The 24,793-nt window shown below is 44.5% G+C and overlaps 1 protein-coding gene and 1 long non-coding RNA gene across 3 annotated transcripts in view; both read left to right on the top strand.

The window, feature by feature from the left end:
* Window positions 1–24,793, top strand: part of LOC308587148 — a 283,237-nt gene that overhangs the window by 246,312 nt on the left and 12,132 nt on the right. The gene's annotated exons all lie outside the window — the stretch shown is intronic.
* ASTN1 (astrotactin 1) overlaps window positions 1–24,793 on the top strand; it is a 243,585-nt gene that overhangs the window by 208,268 nt on the left and 10,524 nt on the right. For both annotated transcript variants that reach the window (XM_081194294.1, XM_081194293.1), the window contains exons 17-22: window positions 12,959–13,227; window positions 15,226–15,359; window positions 17,918–18,069; window positions 20,894–21,029; window positions 21,196–21,296; window positions 21,782–21,965. In XM_081194294.1, coding sequence (XP_081050420.1) covers window positions 12,959–13,227; window positions 15,226–15,359; window positions 17,918–18,069; window positions 20,894–21,029; window positions 21,196–21,296; window positions 21,782–21,965 — 976 coding nt within the window. The remainder of the gene's footprint in view (window positions 1–12,958; window positions 13,228–15,225; window positions 15,360–17,917; window positions 18,070–20,893; window positions 21,030–21,195; window positions 21,297–21,781; window positions 21,966–24,793) is intronic.

The raw sequence follows: 24,793 nt of genomic DNA on the forward strand, positions 1-24,793 counted from the left end.
TGATCTCACCAGGCCTACTTAGCCCCGCCCTCTCCCTACCCCCATGACTGGTGTTACTGAGCAAAGACGTTTCTCTCCTTGTTTCTTGCATTTAAATTGAGGAGCTGTCCAGCAGACAGCTATGCAAGCAGGAGAGCCCAGAGGGTGCAGATATTTGTAGGTTGGTAGGTTTTTAGTCTTCCCTTCCTCCCGAAGGAAGGAATTGTGCTCTTTCCTTCACTAATGGAGGGCAACGTACACAACGTAACCCTTTCATTGTGAGCAACAACATTCTTAAAACAAGTTCAGGGATTATTAAATGGAAGCTGTTGAATTAACAGTTTGTTGATAGCCATGGATCTTACATGCATCTTGACTTTAAGGGGCATCGTGCCTTTCAGGTTCAGTATTTTTTATTTCAACATATTACAAAAATAAGAGAAAAAAGAGAGAAGAAAAAAAGAAAAGAAAAAAATAGAAAATGAAAATACAAGGTAAAAACAGTTAAAAACAGATCAGTCTTTCCATATCTTGTCCTTCATTTGCTTGTTTCCCTGACCTCCTCACACCTCCCTTTTTTGTATTCCAGTTCAATTAGTTAATTCAGCAAATCCTTTCCCTCTTTGATTTTATCTTAATCTTTTATCTTAATATATTATAACTTTAGATTATCACCTGTTAACAATCCATTTTTACATATTCCTTTATAATATTGCTGCTAAAAACCACTTAACTTCAATCCAACATCATTCTAACATTCATTAATTTTACAGTATTTCTGTAGATAGTCTTTAAATTTCTTCCAATCTTCTTCCACCGACTCTTCTCCCTGGTCTCGGATTCTGCCAGTCATTTCCTCCAGTTCCATATAGTCCATCACCTTCATCTGCCATTCTTCCAGAGTGGGTAAATCTTGTGTCTTCCAATACTTTGCAATAAGTATTCTTGCTGCTGTTGTAGCATACATAAAGAAAGTCCTATCCTTCTTTAACACCAATTGGCCAACCATGCCCAGGAGAAAGGCCTCTGGTTTCTTCAGGAAGGTATATTTAAATACCTTTTTCATTTCATTATAAATCATCTCCCAGAAAGCCTTAATCTTTGGGCACGTCCACCAAAGGTGAAAGAATGTACCTTCAGTTTCTTTACATTTCCAACATTTATTATCGGGCAAATGATAGATTTTTGCAAGCTTGACTGGTGTCATGTACCACCTGTATATCATTTTCATAATATTCTCTCTTAAGGCATACCTGTGGTCCATACTTCATACCTGTGGTCCATAACTGTTCCCAGTCAGCCATCATTATGTTATGTCCAACATCTTGTGCCCATTTAATCATAGCAGATTTCACCGTTTCATCCTGAATATTCCATTTCAACAGCAAGTTATACATCTTTGACAAAATCTTCGTTTTGGGATCTAACAGTTCTGTTTCCAATTTTGATTTTTCCACCTGGAAGCCAATTTTCTTATCCAAATTATATGCCTCCATTATCTGATAATAATGAAGCCAATCTCGCACTTTGCAGTTTCAATTTGTCTCCCTCTTGTTCCAAAAGTTCCCAATATTTCGGCCATTTGGCCTCCATATTGAGCTTTTTCTGAGCCTTCGCTTCCATCGGTGACAACCACCTTGGGGTTTTATTTTCAAGTAGGTCCTTATATCTTATCCAGTCATTAAACAATGCTTTCCTGACAATATGATTTTTAAATGCTTTATGTGCTTTGACCTTATCATACCACAAATATGCATGCCATCCAAATACATTATTAAAACCTTCTAAATCCAAAATGTCTGTGTTTTCAAGAAGCAGCCATTCTTTCAGCCAGCAAAAAGCTGCTGATTCATAATAAAGTTTAAGGTCTGGCAGGGCAAATCCACCTCTTTCCTTTGCGTCCGTTAGTATTTTAAATTTTATTCTAGGCTTCTTGCCCTGCCAGACAAATATAGAAATATCTCTCTGCCACTTCTTGAAACAATCCATTTTATCCAAGATTTGCAGTGTTTGAAACAAAAACAACATTCTAGGCAATGCATTCATTTTTATCGCAGCAATACGGCCTAGCAGTGAAAGCTTCAAATTTGACCAAATTTCTAAATATTTTTTCACTTCAGTCCAGCATTTTTCATAATTGTCTTTAAATAAATTCCCATTTTTAGCTGTCATGTTGATCCCCAGGTATTTCACTTTCTTAACCACTGTTAAGCCTGTCTCATTCTGAAACCTATCTCTCTCAGTTACAGATAGGTAGCCGTGTTGGTCTGCCATAGTCAAAATAAAAAAATTCCTTCCAGTAGCACCTTAAAGACCAACTAAGTTAGTTCTTGGTATGAGCTTTCGTGTGCATGCACACTTCTTCAGATACCTATCTCTCTCAATCGCTGTTAAATTTTTCTCTAAGACCTTTGTTTTTAACTTATTCAATTTAAATCCTGCAACCTGACCAAATTCTTGAATCAGTTCCAAAACTCTTTTAGTACTAGATTCTGGCTCCTGTAATGTCAATACTAAGTCATCTGCAAATGCTCTCAATTTGTACTGTTTAGCTCCGACTTGTATACCTTTAACCAATTGGTCCCTTCTAATCATATTCAGCAGGACCTCCAGGACCGATATAAAAAGCAGTGGGGAGATTGGGCAACCTTGTTGTGTCCCTTTTTCTATCTTAAATTCCTCCATCACCACGTTATTAACAATTAATTTAGCCTTTTGTTCTGAATAAATTGCACTTATACCATTTCCAAAGCCTTGACCTACCCCCATCCCCTGTAGGTTCTTCTTCATAAAACTCCAAGAAATATTGTCAAAAGCTTTCTCCGCATCCACAAATATCAAAACTGCCTTGGTATTAATATTCACTTGTAATTTTTCTAAAATATTGATTATGTTTCTCATATTATCAGACAAGTGTCTACCCGGGAGAAAGCCTGCTTGATCTTTATGGATCTCTTCCACTAGCACTTTTTTTGGTCTTTTAGCCAAAATATCTGCAAAGATTTTATAATCCACATTAAGCAGTGATATGGGGCGGTAGTTCTTGGGGTGCGTCTTTTCAGTCTCTGTTTTCAGTATAAGTGTGATATATGCTTCCTTCCACAACTCTGGTGCCCTTTTCCCATCCAATATTTCATTACAGACTTCCTTTAGAGGTTGTACTAACCATTCTTTTAAAGATCTGTAGTATCTAGAAGTCAGTCCATCCGGTCCTGGAGATTTACCTAATTGCATATTCTGAATGGCACCTTCTACCTCCTGTTCAGTTATTTTATAATTCAACATTAATTTGTTTTCTTGAGAGATTTTTTGTAATCCATTTATTTTCAAAAATCGATCTATATCAATTTCTTTCTGTGGCCCTTGTGTATATAATTGTTTAAAGTACCTCTGGAAACAGTTTCTAATCTCAACTGGGTTCTGTATGTTCTTTCCTTCCACTTCTAGATTTATAATAGTGTTTAGTTTTTGTCTTTTTTTCATTTGCCAGGCCAACAATTTCCCACATTTATTAGCCGACTCAAATGTCTTTTGTCTCATTTGTTTAATTTTCCATTCTATTTCCTGATTCATCATTTTCATATATTGTACTTGATATAACTTTATTTCTCTCAAGATCTCTTGCAATTGAGAAGGACAATCTGATTGACTTTCTTACGCAGGAATTTGCAGACTTTTGGGATTTAGATTTGGAGAAGGAAGATTTTAAGATAGTGAGTGCTTTCAGGCTTGGAAGAGGGGGGAAGAAGAACAGGGTGAGAGATTGTTTGATCACCCTCCGAACAAAAGAGGAGAGAGACAAAATTTTGAGTCTGCACTTTCAAAAGACTCTGGAAATACATCAGTCAAGAGTGGAGATATTTAAAGACATCCCAAAACATCTTTTGGACCTTAGGTCCAACTACGGAGATTTGGTTGCCCTGCTGAGAAGTAACAGAATTATCTTTAGGTGGGAATTTCCCCAAGGCCTATCTTTTAGCTTCAAAGGAAGAAAGATAAAAATAAGATCAGTGGACAACAAAGAAAGATTTTTGAAAGATCACGGAGAAGATTTGCAGAAAGAATCTGGAGAAGAGCTAAGAGCATTAGAAAGAGGAATACTAGACATAGCAACACTACCTTTTGGACTGGACTGCTTAGAGAAAGCGATACCCCCGACGGAACAAGAACAAACACTTGGTGCAGTTGGAGGAAAAGCAAAATAACTACATCATGGCTCTGCAACTATTAAGCTGGAATACTAATGGTCTCAACTCCCCCCAGAAAAGGAAAAGAGTTTGTTCATTTAAAGGACAAAGTTTAAAAAAAAGAGTAGTGATTTATGCAAAGGAGAGTTTATCACCGAAATTTATCTTTAAAGATGACCAAGGAAGATTTGTGGCAATTGAAATTCAAATCCAAGGAGAGAAATTTTTGATAGTAGGAGTTTATGCACCAAATGAGGGGAAATCTGAATTCTTTAAAAAGTTGCATGAGACCTTGATGGACTATTTGGACTATAATGTGATTTTGATGGGGGATATGAACGGAGTGGTATCTACAAATATGGACAAGGCACAAAGACAGGTAGTCACTAAGGATGGTAGACTACTGAAAACCTTTTTTGAGATGACAGACAACTTGGATTTAGTTGATATTTGGAGAACAAAGAATCCCTTGGGTAGAGAGGGAACCTTCTTCTCTGAAGCCAAAATGACATGGACAAGAATTGACCAAATATGGGTAACTAGAGGAATGGCACCAAAGACAAGAAAAGTGGAAATTTGTCCAAAAACCTGCTCCGACCATAATGCTGTGAAGATGGAGATGAAACTAACACCAACTGACTCTTTCAGATGGAGGATGAATGACACTTTATTTAGAGATGAAGAAGTGACTAAGAAGGCCCCAAAAAACCTTGAGAGACTATTTTGAGATAAATATGAACACTAATGTTGAAAAAAGAGTAATCTGGGATGCAAGCAAAGTGGTTATAAGAGGGTTCCTGATACAACAGAATGCAATAAAGAAGAGAATCCAGAATGAGAAGAAAGATAAAATTTTGGAGAAAATAAAGGAAAGTGAGAAGAAATTGAGAGCAAAACCAAAGTCGCAGTATTTTATTTTTAGCATTCGTATGGTTTCAGATTGGATCATGCGTTGAGATTCCTGCAGTGCAAGAGGCTGGACTGACTGATTCTCAGGATCCCTCCCAACTCAACAATTCTAGGGTCCCTCCTCTCCTCCCCCCACCCACAAGCTCAGAGCAGCATATCTGAGATCATGTGGCTGTTATCTTCACAGCAGCCCTATGAAGTAGACTGACTTACTTCAGCCACTTTGAGCTCCATGTATGTGTGAGGATTTGAACCCAGGGCTCCCTGGTCCATGTTTTAACATCTTATCCCATGGATTACACTAAGTTCAAAACTGTACATTGTGAAATACAAGAACTCCATATCAGTTTTGCTTCTTGAATTGCTAGGGTCAGGTCTAATCTGCATAGATAGGTGGATGGCGGGGGACGGGGGACGGGATGGAATCTGAATCTGCAGGGGACGGGGGACGGGGGACGGGATGGAAGCCTGGCAACAAGTGCACACATCAGGGTACACACCCACAACCTTGTACAGACACACCTTTAGTTGTGCTGGAATACTTTCCCTGAAAACTGGACATCTCAAATGCTTCTGCGCCATTGTTTAGCAATTACATATTTCTGGGAGCACTTATTCCAAGAGATGAGAATCATCCAGCTCCAAAAAGGGGAGATCTGAGTGGCCCAACAAGCAGTCCAGAAGCAGAGTGGCAAATGGGAATGGCAATACTCACTTTGCACATGCAACACTAACGTTGACACGGCGCCATCCTAGCTTCAGTCGCAGCTATTGCCGCCAGCAGGAACAGTTGGCATTAAATTTAGAATAGAAACCAATTAAAAGATAACAAGCTAACATAACAGAACATATGCTCTGGATAGCAAGAATCTAAGTGTTTAAAAAAACATGACCTCCAGCTATCACCGGGGAAGTTTAAATATTGGTTCGAAAGGCCCACAAAAGTATTTCAAAGCAGATATATCTGGCTGCTGGAAACTACTCTGACCTTGGCCAGGCAATTTGTATTAATGAGGGAGAGTTGGGTCAACAGGGTGCTTGGAGCAAAGGATCTTAGAAGATCTTGAGCAGGGAAATTAACGCCTTGATCTAACCAAAAATACAAATTCTTCTCTTGCGGGTAGGGAGGGAGCGAGACCCCAGCTTCTGTGTTCAAAATAAATGGCACAGATGAATGAGGCTGTGTAAATAGGCTTATTTTTGCATGTATGTGCTCAATTAGCATCTTGCCTCCTAAATATCGTACATCAGCATTTGTATAATACATAAGTTTTGTGAGACAAGAATGGGGTGAGAAAGAGGCAGTAGAAAATGACAGGCAGGGAAATGTTCCTGGCAATTATAATAGAGGGACAAATATTCATTTGTACCAGGCCTCAGAAATAGAATGAAGTTGCAGGTTAGCTACTGTCAGCTGAAAAATGTTGTTTGATTGCTGCCAGATATTCCACAAAGTCATTAGTCCTATGCAGCCATTGCTCTCCAGAAGGGGCAACGTGAATACAAAGAGGCTGTTTTCATATGGCTGCTTCCAGCTTCCTTCACGTTCAGGAAAACGTGCAGGGTTCCAGATTGCGTGGGGAGCGTGAGCAAGTGCGACAGGCCTGAACCACATGGAAAACTGGAAGGTGCCACGGAGCAGCCCCCTTGCTCTCTTGCTGCTTCTCCAGACAGGTGAACAGGGCTTTTGTGTCAGACGCCTTTTGATTTGCAGCTTCGGATCACCTGGATAGCCGTGCCAGAGAGTGTAAGCAATGCATAGTCTCCCAAAAGTCCCAATTTCCACACCACTGTGCTTGACAAAACAACAGGCAGGTTCCTTGTTGTTTTCTCTGGGATTCACGCCTTCCTCTGAGTCAATCAGGACAAGTTGGGAGCTCATTGGGATTTGCAAAATCAATGTTTGTGTTCTGAAATGGAAGCAGTTGGTGAAATGGAATAATTGCTTTTCTCAGAATATTAAATAGGGACCGTCCTCTCTAAAGTTCTTCATTGTGACTAGGCCTCTCCTGCCTGGTCCCCTGATTACAGAGAATATCAGTCTTGGGAGAGGAGATGCTTAAGGTGAAGACATTGGCTCCTCACAGCTATGTCAAGATAATTATTTGCATGTAAAGGCTGGGGGAAAAGTTGTGGCAGGGAGCAGATGACACGAAATGCAATAATTCAATAGGTTAGGGGGGAATAAATCATAGACAGTTTCCATTAAAAAACACAGCACCTGCTGGTTACTGGGGTTGTTGGTTTTTGTATGCTATAATAATAATAATAATTTATTATTTGTACCCCGCCCATCTGGCTGGGTTTCCCCAGCCACTCTGGGCGGCTTCCATAGAAACCAAAAAACACTAAAATATCATACATTAAAAACTTCCCTGAACAGGGCTGCCTTAAGATGTCTTCTGAATGTCAGGTAGTTGTTTATCAACTTACCTGTGCTAGGACAGGTAGACACACTTTTAATTTGATATACCAAGACACTAATTCTATCAACTTACCTGTGCTAGGACAGGTAGACACACTTTTAATGTGATATACCAAGACACTTATTCTATCCTTAAGCAGGAGCGCATTCTCAGGGTCCCTTAACACAGATCAGTTATGCCTTAACTGTTAAGAGATCCTGGGTATACATTTAGAGCTTTGTAATTTTTAAGTGAAATGGAGGACCGTGCGGCTTCTATTGAGGAGGGGTGGGGTTGTGGGGGAGAGACTTCTACAGACTGGTCAGCCCACCCCTAGAGCAGTGTTTCCCAACCTTTTTTGGGCAAAGGCACACTTGTTTGATGAAAAAAATCTCAAGGCACACCACCATTACAGCCCCGTGACGTCAGCGCGCAGCGTCACGCCGGGAGGGACGCACGAAAGTGTAAGTTTCAATTTTTTTCCCTCCCCCTTGCCGGGGAACCTCCAAGCTTTGGGGGTGGGGGGGGAGGAGGCACCAAAGCGAGGCAGGAAGGAGAGCGCGGCTTGGCTGGGTGAGCTTTGGCAGGGGCAGGGAATGAGAGCCGCGAGGCGGGCGCTGCAGACGGAGGCGCTGCCCGCCGAGCTCGCAGGCAGCCAGGCAGGCAGACGGCGAGAGCCCCGCGCTGGGCGGCCTCTCCTCGCCGCCGCTGCCCCACCTCTCGCCGCCCGACTCGCCCGCCTCCCTCCAGGCAACATCTCGCGGCACACCAGGCAACATCTCGCGGCACACTAGTGTGCCGCGGAACAGTGGTTGGGAAACACTGCCCTAGAGACTGCCAAGCAATGTTTGGATAGTATGGGGGTTTTTGCTAAGGTTGCTGTCTTTCTTCTGGCCCTGCTCTTTACATTTCTTTTCTTTTTTTAAGATATTTATTAAAAGTTTTTAAGATATAACAAGAAAAAAGAAAAAGAAACATACAAAATAAAAAACAGTTAAAAACACACATTAATTTTCAATAACATAACTTCCATACACTTATTTCCTCGGACCTCCTCATCCCTCCCTTCTTTGTATTCCAATTCAATTTGTTAGTTCAGCAAATCCTTACCATTAAACTTTTACCCATTTGTAAAACCTCTTTTTTTCCATATCTCTTAAAGCATTACAGCTGGAAACCGCTTAGTTTCTATCCAACATCCTTCTAACATTCATTAATTTTACAATGTTTCTGTAAGTAGTCTTTGAATTTCTTCCAGTCGTCTTTCACCGACTCTTCTCCCTGGTCTTGGATTCTGCCAGTCATTTCTGCCAATTCCATGTAGTCAATACATTTCTGGGTGTCAAATGCCTGTTTAGGGGCAGCTGCTCAGAATTAGCAGGAAAAAGTGACAATAATATATTTGGTGCTATTTTACTGCACATTTAAGTGTGTGTGTATGTGTTCTCAGAAAGCACCCTTTTATGCACTTAGTGGAGATTTTATATCATCCAAATGCTCTTTCATCCATCTAGACCACTTGCCATCTACTATTGGCTCAGATACAGAGAGTCCTTGTTACAGCCATTGGTAACATGCATATCTTTCCCATCAGACATAAGATAAAGATTTCAGATCTGTCATGATCTGTAATTTTATAGCACCATCTAGTGTTCATAGGCAGCCTTTTCTGTTGAATGCATTACTTCATTTTACTTCCCTTCCTGGAAGGAAAATAGACCACCACGTTTTTATTAAAAACAAACATAGAATTTTGGCAGCATCTGAACCATGGCTTTGCACCATTGTTGCTCACTGCATGCAAATGGGCATATTCAAAAGTAACTTCTTTCTAAGAGAGACCCGTTGTGTCACATCACTCACTAGCAGAGTTGGCTTAATTGTCTGCACTAATCCTGTTTCAAAAGCACCATAGCCCTGAGTCAGGTAAAGTGGTCCTGCCTTCAATCCCATTGAAATCAATGGTACTTGAGTTGGTCATCATGACTTAATTTTTTCTGTTGATTTCAGTGGGGCTCAGTTATGACTAACTGCCCTGGGATTGCACCTGTTTTCCTTATGCCAACCCAAACTATCTAAAAATTAGAGCCATGTTGAGTTAGAGCAGGGGTTGTCCACCTGGTTCCTACCACCCACTAGTGGGCGTTTCAGGTTTCTAGGTGGGCAGTGGGGGGTTCTATGGCACAAGCTCACTTCTCCTTCCATTGAGCACTGGTGGGTGGTAAGGACATTTTACCATCAAGAAAGATGCATTTAGTGGGCGGTAGGCATAAAAAGGTTGACTACCCCTGAGTTAGAACAAAGGTCCATCTATTCCTGACAATGGCCAATAGGATGTCTGAGAAGCCCACAATTCCCCCCTCTGTCTTTCTGCCACCCCTCTTTTTCTGACACCCACTTCTCTCTCTCTCTCTCTCTCTCTCTCTCTCTCTCTCCTTTTTCTGTTCTTCCTCTCCCAGCCAATCCTAATGGTCTGACCAGTTTAGTTTGAAGTCCATATCGTGATATCAGTTTCATTCTCTCTGACCTGGCAATATATTGTGAATCATGATGTGTGTGTGTTTGCTATGCAAAAATCACAATGTGGGGAAAGTATGAAGCCAGCCAATGTTTCTATTGATTCTTGCAGCCCCTGTTAACTCTTCCTGCTCAGCTCTCCCCGGCCCTCATGCAGGAGGCAGAGAATCACAGGAGCAAGCACCAGCAAAAATCAGAATGCAGAAAAAACCACTGAGCCAGCCAATGCATAGCTCCATAGCTCCATCCTTATTTCAGACATTGTTGATATATTGACACATTGCAATATTTAGCTGGTGACATATTGCGGTGTTGATAGCCAGATATCGCCCAGCCCTCTTATGACCTTTTTGATATTAAGTGGTAGTGGTCTGGCTGCACATCATTTCCCCCCATATGTCTTCACTGCATGTGGTTCTCAATTTAGAAACACAATTTTTCAGCATACAAAATGCAGACCAGGACCATTGTTGCTTGCACTTGGTGCAATTGCCTTAATTGCACATCATTCCCCTTTTCAAAAGTTCAACTTTTCTAGTGCTTATCTAAATTACTGTTGCTCAGCAGCCACCCCACCTCAATTTGGCATTTTTCAGTTCTTCTGCTTCTTCAGAACATTTAACTGCCTATGCAAGTTTTGCATGGAAAATCAAGTGTATTTTGCACCATTCTTAAAAAATGTGGAATGAGACCTGGCTGAAGGTTACTTGAGGAACCGTGCACTTAGAACCAGCAGTATTCTGGGAGGAAATAACCCAATTTCACATTTAGACTACTGAATCAAGATTTGAGAAACAACAGCATAATTCTTGCCAGGATTATTATTATTACTATTATTATTAATTTCAATTCTCTATATACTCCTTTATATTTTAAAGAAAAAATCTCAAAGTGGTTTGTTGTTGTTGTTTAGTCGTTTAGTCGTGCCCGACTCTTCGTGACCCCATGGACCAGAGCACGCCAGGCACTCCTGTCTTCCACTGCCTCCCGCAGTTTGGTCAAATTCATGCTGGTAGCTTCGAGAACACTATCCAACCATCTCATCCTCTGTCGTCCCCTTCTCCTTGTGCCCTCCATCTTTCCCAACATCAGGGTCTTTTCCAGGGAGTCTTCTCTTCTCATGAGGTGGCCAAAGTATTGGAGCCTCAGCTTCAGGATCTGTCCTTCCAGTGAGCACTCAGGGCTGATTTCCTTCAGAATGGAGAGGTTTGATCTTCTTGCAATCCATGAGACTCTCAAGAGTCTCCTCCAGCACCATAATACAAAAACCTTCCATCATATGTGGTGGGTTTGTAAGAAAGTGAAGGCTTTCTGGGAAATGATATATAATGAACTTTAAAAAATGTTGAAATATACATTTGTAAAGAAACCAGAAGCCTTATTATTGGGTATTGTAGGTAGTGAAATACATAAGCAAGATAAAACATTGTTTTTGTATGCAACAACTGCAGCAAGGATATTATTGGCCCAAAAATGGAAACAGGAAGAGACCCCAGCAAAAGAAGAGTGGCAGAAGAAGTTAATGGATGATGCCGAGTTGGCGAAACTAACTGGGAAAATATGGAACCAGCAGGACCAGACCTTTTTGAAAGACTGGAATAAATTTACATTATATTTGAGAGACAATTGTAAACAATTGACATTGTTAGTAGGGCTACAAGAAGTTTTGTAAGGTTAGAGATATCAATTATTACCAACATGATGTTTAAATGGTGTATTTAAGATTTGGATTTAAGGGTAATAATAATGATAATAACAAAATGCAATATCAGAGTATAATTAGGAAAACCATTAGTTGAGGAGGAGAGAAGTCTCAGGCCAAGATTGCCAAGTGGTTTTTATATATTATATGTAAGATGGATGTTTTGTCAAAAAAATATTTATAAGATTTAATTTTTTAAAAAAATCATAAGCATAGAAGATACATATCTGCTGCTGTCACTACCAATCCTGCCAACGGTGGTTCACAGCGGCGGCTGTGGAAGCTCTGACTCGATGACTTGGGACTGCATTAAGATAATAATAATAATAATAATTTATTATTTATACCCCGCCCATCTGGCTGAGTTTCCCCAGCCACTCTGGGCAGCTCCCAATCAGTGTTAAAAACAGTACAGCGTTACATATTAAAAACTTCCCTGAACAGGGCTGCCTTCAGATGTCTTCTGAATGTCAGGTAATTATTTATCTCTTTGACATCTGCTGGGAGGGCGTTCCACAGGGCGGGTGCCACTACCGAGAAGGCCCTCTGCCTGGTTCCCTGTAACCTTACTTCTCGCAATGAGGGAACCACCAGAAGGCCCTTGGCGCTGGACCTCAGTGGGAACAATGGGGGTGGAGACGCTCCTTCAGGTATACAGGACCGAGGCCGTTTAGGGCTTTAAAGGTCAGCACCAACACTTTGAATCGTGCTCGGAAACGTACTAGGAGCCAATGCAGATCTCTCGGGACCGGTGTTATGTGGTCCCGGCGGCCACTCCCAGTCACCAGTCTAGCTGCCGCATTCTGGATTAATTGCAGTTTCCGGGTCACTAAGAGACAGCCAAAATGGTCTCTGGCCTTTTCAGCAGCCTTGGCTTTTTGTAGCTGGAGTCAGTCAGGGCCCTGCCCAGGGCCAGGCCTGGTGGGAAAAGGCCTGTGAGGCCTGGAACAGATTTTCAGGACTCTCACTCAAGATGGTGCTCCTGTTTGCTGATCTATGTATGATTTTGAATGCCAGTTTTAAAGAAGAACATTAAGCAGTTGGAAATTATTCCAAAGAGATCTATGTTCTGGAAGGCAAGTCATACAGGGGAACACTTAAAAACAATGATATAAGCTTGAAATCTGCACAGGGTTCTTGCAAATGATTGCACACCCCTGTGGGTGCAGATGTTTTATCTCTCTAGTCCAGGGCACCATGAAACTTGACCAGGTCACAACTCACCTTTTCCTGATTCTATCCAATCACATTTCTTACAGGTAACTCCCCATCAGATGAGTCTGAGGAGCGTGAGCGAGATCCCAGGGTCCTTACGTTTCCAGAGTACATAGCCAGCTTGTCAGAGTCAGGAACCAAGCGCATGGCAGCCGGCGTGCGCATGGAATGCCAGAGCAGAGGCCGCTGTCCATCATCCTGTCCTCTGTGTCATGTATCCTCTGGCACAGACACTGTACCTGAGCCTGTCCTCCTGGAGGTCACAAAAGCAGCACCCATTTATGAGCTGGTCACCAACAATCAAACTCAGAAGGTGAGTGGCTTTATATGGGAGGCAGGACTAAATGTAGTATCAGTGGTTGCAAATAAGTGAGCATTCTAAAGGGGGACAGGCTACTCTCTTACTCGGTCTTAAGTATTCAAATTTTCATATAAACAAGATTGTGTGTCGAGGTACTCCAAACCACCTATAAATAATTCACACCACACATAATTTTTGTTTAAGGTTTTTGGCATATTTTTGGCCACAACTTTATTAAAATATATAAATGTGAGTGGTTGCTTAGGCATTGGTTATGAGTATCTGTCCCCACGCCCAGGGACAGAACTGACTTCCGGATTCCAATGAAAGCCAGTAAGAGAAAACAATATTAGGCAGAGCATGGAGCCGGGCACCAGACCCTCACACACACACACACACACACCGCATGTTCCCGGGGGCTTACATGGCCCTAAGCCCCCTTCAGGGGTACGGACGAAAGGATGGCAAGCTCCTGGATTCCTTTAATGGAATTCCCTTGCAGCAGCAGCATTGGAGGGGCAGGCACTGCCAATCCTTACCCCTCCACCAACCAATTTTTAAACCAATGCCTAACCGCAACCTTATAAGTTGTGACGATTTGCTACGCAGTAAGCAAAAACCAAATGGCACCAGCCAATCAGCCAATTGGACAAAATTCCTACCAGGCCCCTGCCCCCAAAGCAGGCGACCCCATGACAGGCATAGCAAGGTCAAACTCAAAAGCCCTAAATTAGGAAGGGTGGGCGGGTGATCCACAGCAAAACAGCCCTGTCAGTGGTACGTGACTTCATTTTATAACCTTTGGTCCAACCCCCTAAATGGCAACACCAAAATTTGCCCAGCAACCCAACTGCCCAATCACTGCGGATGGTCATCCAAACTAACGCGCCCATCAACAGAGGGGTGGCCTGCCAGACCCCACCGCAACACGTGGTCTCTATGAATGAGAACACGCTTTATCTGAAGGGGGCAGAGGGAGTGGGAGAAAACATGGTGACATTTCCAATCTTCTCAAACAGTGATGGCTAGAAACAGACTTGAAGCAGAATAACTGCAGTCAGCATAGCAGTGCTTATTAAATTCTCCCCATCTGAATTACCGTATTTTTTGCTCCATAACACTCACTTTTTTCCTCCTAGAAAGCAAGGGAAAATGTCTGTGCGTGTTATGGAGCGAATGCCTACGGATGGCAGGGGGATCTGCTGCAGTTGTGAGCAGAGGATCCATGGTTCCCCTTCCTTCCCTCCTCCGTGGCTCGCTTTGCTCGCTTTGAAACAGCAAAGCGGGAGAAGAGCCACTGAGTGGGGAGAAGAGAGGGACAGAGAGCCTGGTTACAAAGCACGGATCCACATAGATCCTCAGGATTTTTGCATTGGGTCACCCCAAATTCACCATCAGATCACATAGCATGTCCATGGCTACAGCTTGCACCAAAAAAATCACACACCCACTGTTGCCTGGGGCCGCAGTGGTGCAAAAATGTGGTTATAAAGCATGGATCCACATGGATCCTCAGGATTTTTGCATTGGGCTACCCCAAACTCACCGTCAGATCACATGTCTGTGGCCACAGCATGAACCACAAAAATCATACATCCACTGTTTCGTTTAGAATATTTTTTTTCTTCTTTTCCTCCTCCAAAATCTATGTGCGTGTTATGGTCGGGTGCGTGTTATAGAGCGAAAAATACGGTACTTTCTGTTTGCAGAAGAGGACTGATATGTTAATGGCTTGCTGGTCTTCTATTATTGAATTCTGAACTTCTGTTTTGATCACTACACGTGTGCAGGTCTGTTGCCTGTTGTACTCAGTGACCTAGTCCTAAACCAAACCATGGCTTAGTGTGAAATGAGCAAACGATTTGCAAGCCTCTCAACAAAATTGGTCAGAAGGGGCCCCCCTGCTTTGCAGCCCTTGGGTAGGATGAAAATTCAGCTCATGGCGGGGATTCTCTTGATGTTCCTCCTGTGCTATTCCTCATTCCTGTTCTCCTTTTATTTCTCTCTCAGCTGTTGCAAGAGGCCACCATGAGTTCCCTATGGTGCTCAGGCAGTGGGGACGTCATCGAGGACTGGTGTCGGTGTGACTCAAGTGCCTTTGGTGCTGATGGGCTTCCAGCCTGTGCCCCCCTCCCACGCCCTATGTAGGTGTCCCCCACCATCAGTTTGCAGAATTGAGATTTTGCTAAATGTCTTTTGGGAAACATGACCTCATGTGATACTGTTTGTTGTAGCAAATATTCTTCCAGCACCAGAAATAAAGAGAGAAACAATGGCTGAAAACTGAGGATCTTGCCTTTCCAAACAGAGTTACCTCTCTTGAGTCTTTTTCACAGAATCATGGTGGTGGTGGTGAATTGGATCAGACGGTTCCTTTTTGAATCTGGTGTGGGAGAGAAGGCACCCATGCCTGATCTCCATGCCTGCAGCTCCTGACAGTCCCCATAATGCTGTTAGGAGCCCAGATGCGAGCAGGGTGTACATCAAAAAGTGTATATCAAAAAGTGCAGGAAGGCAACTGCCTTTCTGCTCCATTGCTTCCAAAGGAAAGTGCATTTTACTGGTGTCTGTTTTTTATTGGGTCTTAAGAGTATTTCGCGTGTATGTTTTATTGCTGTTTTTAGGATGCTCTGTTTATGTCATGAATTTTCATGGCAGGAAAAAGGCAGGTTGCAAAAAGTAAATATTAAATCAATATTGTAGTAAGCCTGCAAAGAAGGCTGCAGGTGCAAAGGCAAGCTTTTGCTGTCCACCAGGGTAAAAAAAAAAACAGCAGCAACAACAACAACTGTTGGGAGTTCAAGGTTTCATAGCTTACTCAGCGTAACGAGTTTGATGCTGCTTGTTTCTATATTTCATTTTGGCCTTCTCCCGAGGAGTGCAGGGCAGTGGTCACTGTCCCATTATGCCCGCACCGTGAGAAGGTAGGTTGAGCTGAGGTGTCGTAATGGAATGGAATCTGAATCTGCCTGCTGGATTTAGAGTGTCCATTTAATTGTCCCCATTTTGGGTTCTGTGCGAGGTGTGTGTCTGAAAGATCTCTAGTTGGGCCCTCGCCTGCCCACCCCCTTTGTGTTGTGCACCAAAGACAGGGCATGGCAAAGTGTGCCCTGTTCATCTCATTAATGTTACCCCCCTACCCTTGTGGGGGCTTGAAGGTACAGTGGTACCCCGCAAGACGAACGCCTCGCGAGACGAAAAACTCGCAAAACGAAAGGTTTTTTCGTTTTCGAGTTGCCTCGCAAGACGGATTTCCCTATGGGCTTGCTTCGCAAAACGAAGCTTGCCCCGGGGACAGCGGGTCTTCTCTTTTGAAGCAAGGGGCGGCGGGGAGAAGCGATCTTCTCCCCGCAGCCCCAGGTCCGGGGACAGCGGGAAGCGCTTCCCGCTGCCCCCGGACCTCTTTTGAAGCAAGGGGCTGCGGGGAGATCGCTTCTCCCGGTGCTCCGAAGCGGGGTGGGGGGGAGGGAACACCTGCCCCCACCGCCCGGCTTCGGAACGCTGCTCCGAAGCGGGGCGGGGGGGAGGGAACACCTGCCCCCGCCGCCCGGCTTCGGAACGCTGCTCCGAAGCGGGGCGGGGGGGAGGGAACACCTGCCCCCGCCGCCCGGCTTCGGAACGCTGCTCCGAAGCGGGGCGGGGGGAGGGAACACCTGCCCCCGCCGCCCGGCTTCGGAACGCTGCTCCGAAGCGGGGCGGGGGGGAGGGAACACCTGCCCCCGCCGCCCGGCTTCGGAACGCTGCTCCGAAGCGGGGCGGGGGGGAGGGAACACCTGCCCCCGCCGCCCGGCTTCGGAACGCTGCTCCGAAGCGGGGCGGGGGGAGGGAACACCTGCCCCAGCCGCCCGGCTTCGGAACGCTGCTCCGAAGCGGGGCGGGGGGGAGGGAACACCTGCCCCCGCCGCCCCGCTTCGGAACGCTGCTCCGAAGCGGGGCGGGGGGGAGGGAACACCTGCCCCCGCCGCCCGGCTTCGGAACGCTGCTCCGAAGCGGGGCGGGGGGCGGGAACACCTGCCCCAGCCGCCCCGCTTCGGAACGCTGCTCCGAAGCGGGGCGGGGGGGAGGGAACACCTTCTGAAGGCTGGCGGGGGGCAAAAGTCTTTGTCCCCCCTGCCTGCCTTCCCAGGGGCTTTTAAATCGCCCCGGACAGCGGAGAAGTCCTCCGCTGTCCCGGGGCGATTTTAAAATGCCGCCCGCCAGCATTTTAAGATCGCCCGGACAGCGGAGAAGTCCTCCGCTGTCCCGGGGTTTTTTAAAATGCTGGGGGTGGGAAGAAAAGCCCTTGTCCCGTCCCCCCCCCAGCCTTCAGAAGAGGTCCAGGGACAGACTGTCCCCGGACCTGGTCTGAAGGCGGTTTCCCTAGGAACGCATTAATTGATTTTCAATGCATTCCTATGGGAAACCGTGCATCGCAAGACGAAAAACTCGCAAGACGAAGAGACTTGCGGAACGAATTAATTTCATCTTGCGAGGCACCACTGTACTTGAATAAGCAGAACACATTATTAATTGAGCATCGTTGCTTAAGCACCATCACATGCTCTGTTGAATGCAGTATAGTGAAATGAAGGCAGAAGGGCGGGGGGTACTCTGTTGTCAGAATTTTGCTGAATTTGAGTTGGCATTCCCATTGACATTGTCAGGAGACGCTTGCCAAGGGTTAGCCATAGCCTGACCTCTGTTTTTGCTCTCCCCTCTGCAGGCTGAGGTTGTCCACTGTTCATGAACCTAGTAGCTCCCTGGTAGTTCTGGAGTGGGAGCATTCGGAACCCCCAATTGGAGTACAGATCGTTGATTACCTCATCCGCCAGGAGAAGGTGACTGACCGCTTGGACCATTCCAAAGTGGAAACTGGTGAGTGCAGTTTATTCTTTTATAAATGCATTTACACAATTGTTTTTGAAAATTTCTAAACAGTGTCTTTCATCCAAAACATGGATTCCAGGGTAGTGTGCATAAGAATTAAATATTGATGCAATATAACACCGTATTCTTAAAGGTAAAGGTACTCCTGACCGTTAGGTCCAGCCGTGAACGACTCTGGGGTTGCGTGCTCCTCTCTCTCTATAGGCCGAGGGAGCCGGCGTTTGTCTGCAGACAGTTTTTCTGGGTCATGTGGCCAGTATGACTAAGCCGCTTCTGGCGAAACCAGAGCAGTGCACGCAAACACCATTTACCTTCCCGCCGGAGCGGTACCTGTTTGTCTACTTGCACTTTGATGTGCTTTTGAACTGCTAGGTTGGCAGGATCTTGAACTGAAAACAGGAGCTCACCCCGTCGCGGGGATTCGAACTGCCAAACTTCTGATTGGCAAACCCAAGAGGCTCTGTGGTTTAAAGAAGGACTAATACTAAGTCACAGTGTTGCCAAAATAGTTTGTTCCAGTTTAGACGACAAAAAAAGAGCTCCCTCCATAAGAGCATAAGAAGAGCTCTGCTGGATGAGGCCCAAGGCACTTTCAGGTGCAGCTTTCACAGGGTCCAGCGAGAGAGGGGGACCCGAGCACAATAATATTCTCCCAGTTGGGTTGTCCAGCGACTGGTTTTCAGAATCATACTGGATCTGGCAGTGGAGGGTGAACGTAGACATCATGGCTAGTAGCCATTGACTGCTAATATCACCCACTAATTTATCCAACCCTGTTTTAAAGTCATCCAGGTTCCAACCCAAATCCAAAATCCAGTTTTAAAAACCATCATTATGATCATAAGAATCTCCATCGTTTCTCAACCGTTTGAGCTAGGAATGAGCCAGAAGGCTCCCTCCACATTCAACAGAGCTTGGTCCCCACAAAGAGGTCCAGAGTGGGTAGATGGGAATAAACAGGAGGGTTTGCAATAATTTCTGAAGACTTTAAAAAGTTTCCTTCCCCTTTATGTTTAAATGGCAAGCTTTGGTTTCATTGTGCCTCAGTATCAGCCTGTGTCTGACTTAAAAATGAAGCCCCAAAACGCCTGGGGATGATGCCACAATCATTTGCAAAGAGTCAGGACATTTTATGAAGGGAAATGGATGCCCCCATATTAGTCACCCTATTCTGTGCTCTACATCATGATCACACTCATTTGGATATTTCCTACATTGTCTTTTTGTGCAAACAATTATACAGGACTCACTTTTAGAGTTGCCATCAAAATCCGGTTTAAAGCAAAATTCAGGGTTTGAGTTTGAGGTTCCTTCTAATGTAGAGCACCTGAAGAATCTCAAAGGAAACAAACATTGGATAAAAAGTTCCAGATTTCTCAGGGCAAATGCAGGAGGGGAATGTCCAGCACTTCCGTACAGTGGTACCTCGCAAGACGAATGCCTCACAAGACAAAAAAATCGCAAGACGAAAGAGTTTTTGGTTTTTTGAGTTGCTTCGCAAGACGAATTTCCCAATGGGCTTGCTTCGCAAGACGAAAACGTCTTGCAAGTTTGTTTCCTTTTTCTTAAAACCGTTAATACCGTGCTTCGCAAGACGAAAAATTTGCAAGACGAAAAAACTCGCAGAACGAATTAATTTCGTCTTGCGAGGCACCACTGTACATTGCCATCGGATTTGAAATGAATTTGGAAGTTCATCCTCTCGTGGAATATTTGGTGAAATGTCAAGGCTCACGATTTGTTTGTTTGCTCAGTTCACAGTACTGCTTGTGTCATTTAAAGCCTCAAGCAATTTGGGACTGGGTTATCTAAAGGGCAGCCTCCTCCCATTGGAGCCTGTCTACATTCTTCAATCACCACAGGAAGTTTGGGCTCTCTGCCCTTTAAGGTGTGATGGATAGGAGCTTCTTGGTGGTAGCACCCAGGATGTGAAATCTGCTGCCCTGTGAAATTTTTCTGACCTCTTCTCTCCCTGCCTTACAGAGCCAGTAAAAAAAATCAGTGCTTGTTTGGCACACTCTTGCATAAATGAACCATGAATGTTGCTGCCAACTCTTCTGTTACTTTTCCACGTTTATTTCTGCTGGTTGCTGCTGGATGGCTTTGATTCTTATTGCTTTGCTTGTTTAAGCAATTGCTTCTATTTGGGGGTTGCAGCCACCCTGAAGGGTCAGGAAGGTGGGGTGCAAATACCTTAAGAATTAATTGTCAATCAGAAGCAGAGTAAAATGGCTTTGGTTGCCAAACTCCTCTCCAGCTTCAATTTATTATTATTAACGTAGTTATGACTATTACTATCTATATACTTATTTTTATACCACCCTTTTCCTCTGACAGGGACTGAAGGTGTCTTACAGATAAAAATGAGAACAGCTAAACACATAGAAAACCCCAATAATTAAAAAGCAATTAAGCATTAATACACACTCACATATAATACAGTGGTACCTCGGGTTAAGTACTTAATTCGTTCCGGAGATCCGTAATTAACCTGAAACTGTTCTTAACCTGAAGTACCACTTTAGCTAATGGGGCCTCCTGCTGCTGCTGCGCCGCCGGATCACAATTTCTGTTCCCATCCTGAAGCAACGTTCTTAACCTGAAGCACTATTTCTGGGTTAGCGAAGTCTGTAACCTGAAGCGTATGTAACCTGAAGCATATGTAACCTGAGGTACCACTGTACAATTTATTAAAAACATAAAAATAACATGCTTTATTAAAAACATGCAGACATTTCCTATGCTCCTCTGTCTTCCTTGCTCCTTGTCCATCTGCATTATCAGATAATGGCTGGGTTGCCTGTTTCCCTAGAGACGGTGCTGAGTTTTGTGGATGACATCATCTCTGGGGCCAAGTCGCCCTGCGCCATGCCAGCGCAGGTGCCTGACAAGCTGTCCGCCACCATCTCTTTGATCATCCGCTGCCTGGAACCTGACACCACCTACATGTGAGTAGCAATACCAGCTGCTGACTTGTCTCAAGCCCACATGTGGCAAGCAGCAAAGGGGAATAGACATCTTTTGAATTAAGATGGAGATGCAGGGCACATTTGCTCATGCAGTCCAAACATATATGCTGCATGTATCTGGTGATATTTTCTGTTCCATCATCAGGTTCACTCTCTGGGGTGTGGATAACACAGGGAGACGTTCAAGGTCAAGTGATGTGACCGTGAAGACTCCTTGCCCGGTGGTGGACGATGTGAAGGCCCAAGGTAACAGTTCTGCTGCAGAGACCTGCCCGTTGGCAAAAGAAGCTTCTGCGTACAGCGCTTGAGGATTTTATTTTATTTTTAATCATTTTTGTGTGTGTGCAAAACCTATTCCTTTAACTATAAATTTTAGAGTTTGGGGTTGAAAAATGATGCTTTGAAAAGGCACAATATATTATCCTGTATGCACATCTGTGTTGCAAGTTGCAAAGCTAGGTTGCTGGTAAAGAGCCTTCAGGAGCTCATCTTTGAAATCCTTGTTCCATCTTCACTGTTGCATTGGAACACAAAAGGCCTGTCTTCCCTTGCCCTGCTTGCCAAGGGTGGCTGTTTCCCCAGCAATCTCCCTTCGCCCTTCCCCAAAATGCTGTGTTGAGGAGGGCAGCTGTGATGGGGAAACGCTTTTTTCCAAGAGGCGCTATTTAAACTCCAAACTACCCTTCACTATGTCGATCAACCTTTCACCTTCCCTTCTTGTTTAAAACCAGAAATAGCAGACAAGATCTACAATCTCTTCAATGGCTACACTAGCGGGAAGGAGCAGCAAACAGCCTACAACACCCTGCTGGACTTGGGCTCACCAAGCCTTCACCGGGTCCTGTACCACTACAACCAGCACTACGAGAGCTTTGGGGAGTTCACCTGGCGATGCGAGGATGAACTGGGCCCCCGGTAAGATGAGACCTTCTGTGCCATGCCGGTTGTTTCAGAATACAGTATCTGCCAAAGTTATTGTCACTAGCCTTGACCTCTTTAAGCAGCAACATGTGAAATGGAAAAGATACTGGGAGTGTGTCTATGCCACAGCATGGCTTAACTGGTTTAAGAGTAATTATCTTTCCCCATAGCAGTCCGAAAGCACATCAAGTGCAAGTAGATAAATAGGTACCACTCCGGCGGGAAGGTAAACAGCATTTCCGTGTGCTGCTCTGGTTCGCCAGAAGCGGCTTATTCATGCTAGCCACATGGCCCGGAAAAACTGTCTGTGGACAAACGCCGGCTCCCTCAACCAGTAAAGCGAGATGAGCGCCGCAACCCCAGAGTCGTCTGCGACTGGACTTAATGGTCAGGGGTCCCTTTACCTTTTTACCTTTCCCCAAGGAGTGTTGGGAACTATGGCTTTGTGAGGAAATAAGAATTCCAACATAGTTGCCCATATCGTCACCAAATGGGGATCCACAGGATTCTTTGAGGGGAGCCATAACAATTAAACTGATATAAAAGGGGCACACATGTATGGCATTGTTCTGTCCTTTAGTTCAGGGTAGTAACACGTATTAGATGCCAGAGGGCTGACAAAAAAATAAAGAATGCTTGATTAATTTGCACACCCTTTCAATAGGCCTCAGAGCAGATTACCCTATAGCAAGTGGGGTGGGGGTGTCTACCTTACTATTTTCCTGGTTATGGATGAGCTTTATTCTTACTTACTAGTAAGGGATGTTTAAAAAAGGATTCAAGAGAGATGCAAGAGTTAATTCCCTTTAAAAACAAACAGACACTGAAATTAAAGGAGTCAGGTGGTGTCACATTATTATCACCCAGCAGCATTTGATGGAGATCATTTCATCAGTCTCTAAGGATTATGATAAAACTTAGGGATCCAACTTGCTGCTTGGATCAGCTGCCTACAGACGGATCAAATCCACTTGTGACTGACAGGGCAAGCGGCTTGCAGATTCCACCTTAACTAAGAGACCAGCTGCTCTGTTTCAACATTTCGTCCTTAATGCACTTGTCATCTTGCATACCAACAGTGTCCCTCCTGCTCTGAGGGCTGGAGGGGACAAAGTAATAGGTCTTTTTCACCCTGGAAACACTTTGGAAGAGGCACCACAGCTCCTTGTAGTATTTATCCTGTTTTTGCCCTTGGTCAAACACATTTGGCAAGTGTTTGTATTGCTTCAAAAATCTACACAACCTGCATGATTCTGAGCAATAGTGGAATCAAAGAAATGGGGGTGTACATTGCAGGAAGTGAAGCCGAAATCCCCCTTTAACTCTCTTGGAGTCAAACTCAATAAGAAGACAGAGATCTGTAGCTGGAGTTCACTAGTTGTTGTTTCAAGTCTGGTTTTTTGCCAAAAGCAACCATAGTCTCACTGGGTTCAAGTCCCTTGGCACGTCATGATACATGTTTGGCCCCTCTCCTCACTACACAAATACTGTTTTCCTAATGAAAATCCCTTTCTAACATGCTGTTTACTCCATTAGGGAAAATCTATGTGTTGCAGCTTCAGAGGAGAAAATGTTATTGGGTGGGGTGGGGTGAGCTCCACTGTAGACTCAATCCAGATTAGAGACCTTTTCTTTTTTTGCCAAAATGTAAAGCAATCACTGTTCCCCATCATCTCACGTGGTTTGGCCCTAGAAGGTCTCTGAGGGGGAGGACTCTTCATGGCTTCTTATGCTTTGCCATCCTTGAGCACTTCTTCAGCAACCACTTGGCTTTCAAGTTATTTCCTAGCAACAGTAGTTGCCATGACAAAGAACAAGCACCCAAGAAAAAGCTGAGTTGTTGGTAACTCTGACATCTGGAAGCTGAAGGGCTGCAGGCTTTGCCATGCTGACACTTAAGCCAAACATCTGGCTTATATGACAGTGAGAGGTTAGTGGCAGTCTGTCAAAGAGGAATCTTGGAGAGTACAGTCCAGCCTGAACCCACTTACATCTTGTGTCCCCAGTCTTCCTCTCAGGAGCTCAGGGTGGTATCCATGAAGCCTCCTGCCATTTTGCTCTTGCAACAACCCTGCTTGGTACATTAAACTAAAAGACAGTTGCTTGCCAAAGCCCATCCAACGAGCTTTGCTGGCCCAAGTGATGCAATCAGACCACTATGCCACACTGGTTCTGATATCCTGGAGAGCTCAGCTGATGAAGTTCTAATCCAGCAGGGCCAATGGTCAGGGGTGATGGGTGCTGTAGCCGAACAACATCTGGAGGGGGTCCCATTCCAACCCTGCCACCATATTATTAAATTCAAAATATTTCAAGCAGTTCAAATTGTTTCATGCACTTTCTCTCAGTAGCTCATACAGCAATCATAGTGACAGTTAAATTCGATTCACCTGCATGTTGACCTCCACGGCCTGTTTTAGAGGTCAGTGTGGCACACATGTGAACTGGGACTGAGCAAAGGTTCCTACTGACTCCATTGCACCTTTCGCTGACCTCCAGGAGGGGGACAGAAGCACAGCTTTAATTAGGGGGTTCAAGGGCTTCTTAATTTCTCCACCTCCCCCCATTTAAAAGTTCAGCCATGGTTCAACTGAGCCAGCAACACATCAGACTTTGGAAATGGGGTCTCAAATGTCTTTGGGGAAGATGCTGAATAATATTAGTTGCCACCTCCCCCCAACCCAACCCCGTACAATGCCATTGTCCTAATGTAGCATGAAAAGTATTTTCCCCAGAACATCTGTCTTGAGCCATAGCAACAGGGGGCTTTCTGGAGGGGACACACAGGGGTACGCATACCCCTAAAAATTTTGTGAATCTTT

The sequence above is a fragment of the Podarcis bocagei genome, assembly GCF_964188305.1.
Source record: "Podarcis bocagei genome assembly, chromosome: 5".
Taxonomy (NCBI): Eukaryota; Metazoa; Chordata; class Lepidosauria; order Squamata; family Lacertidae; genus Podarcis; species Podarcis bocagei.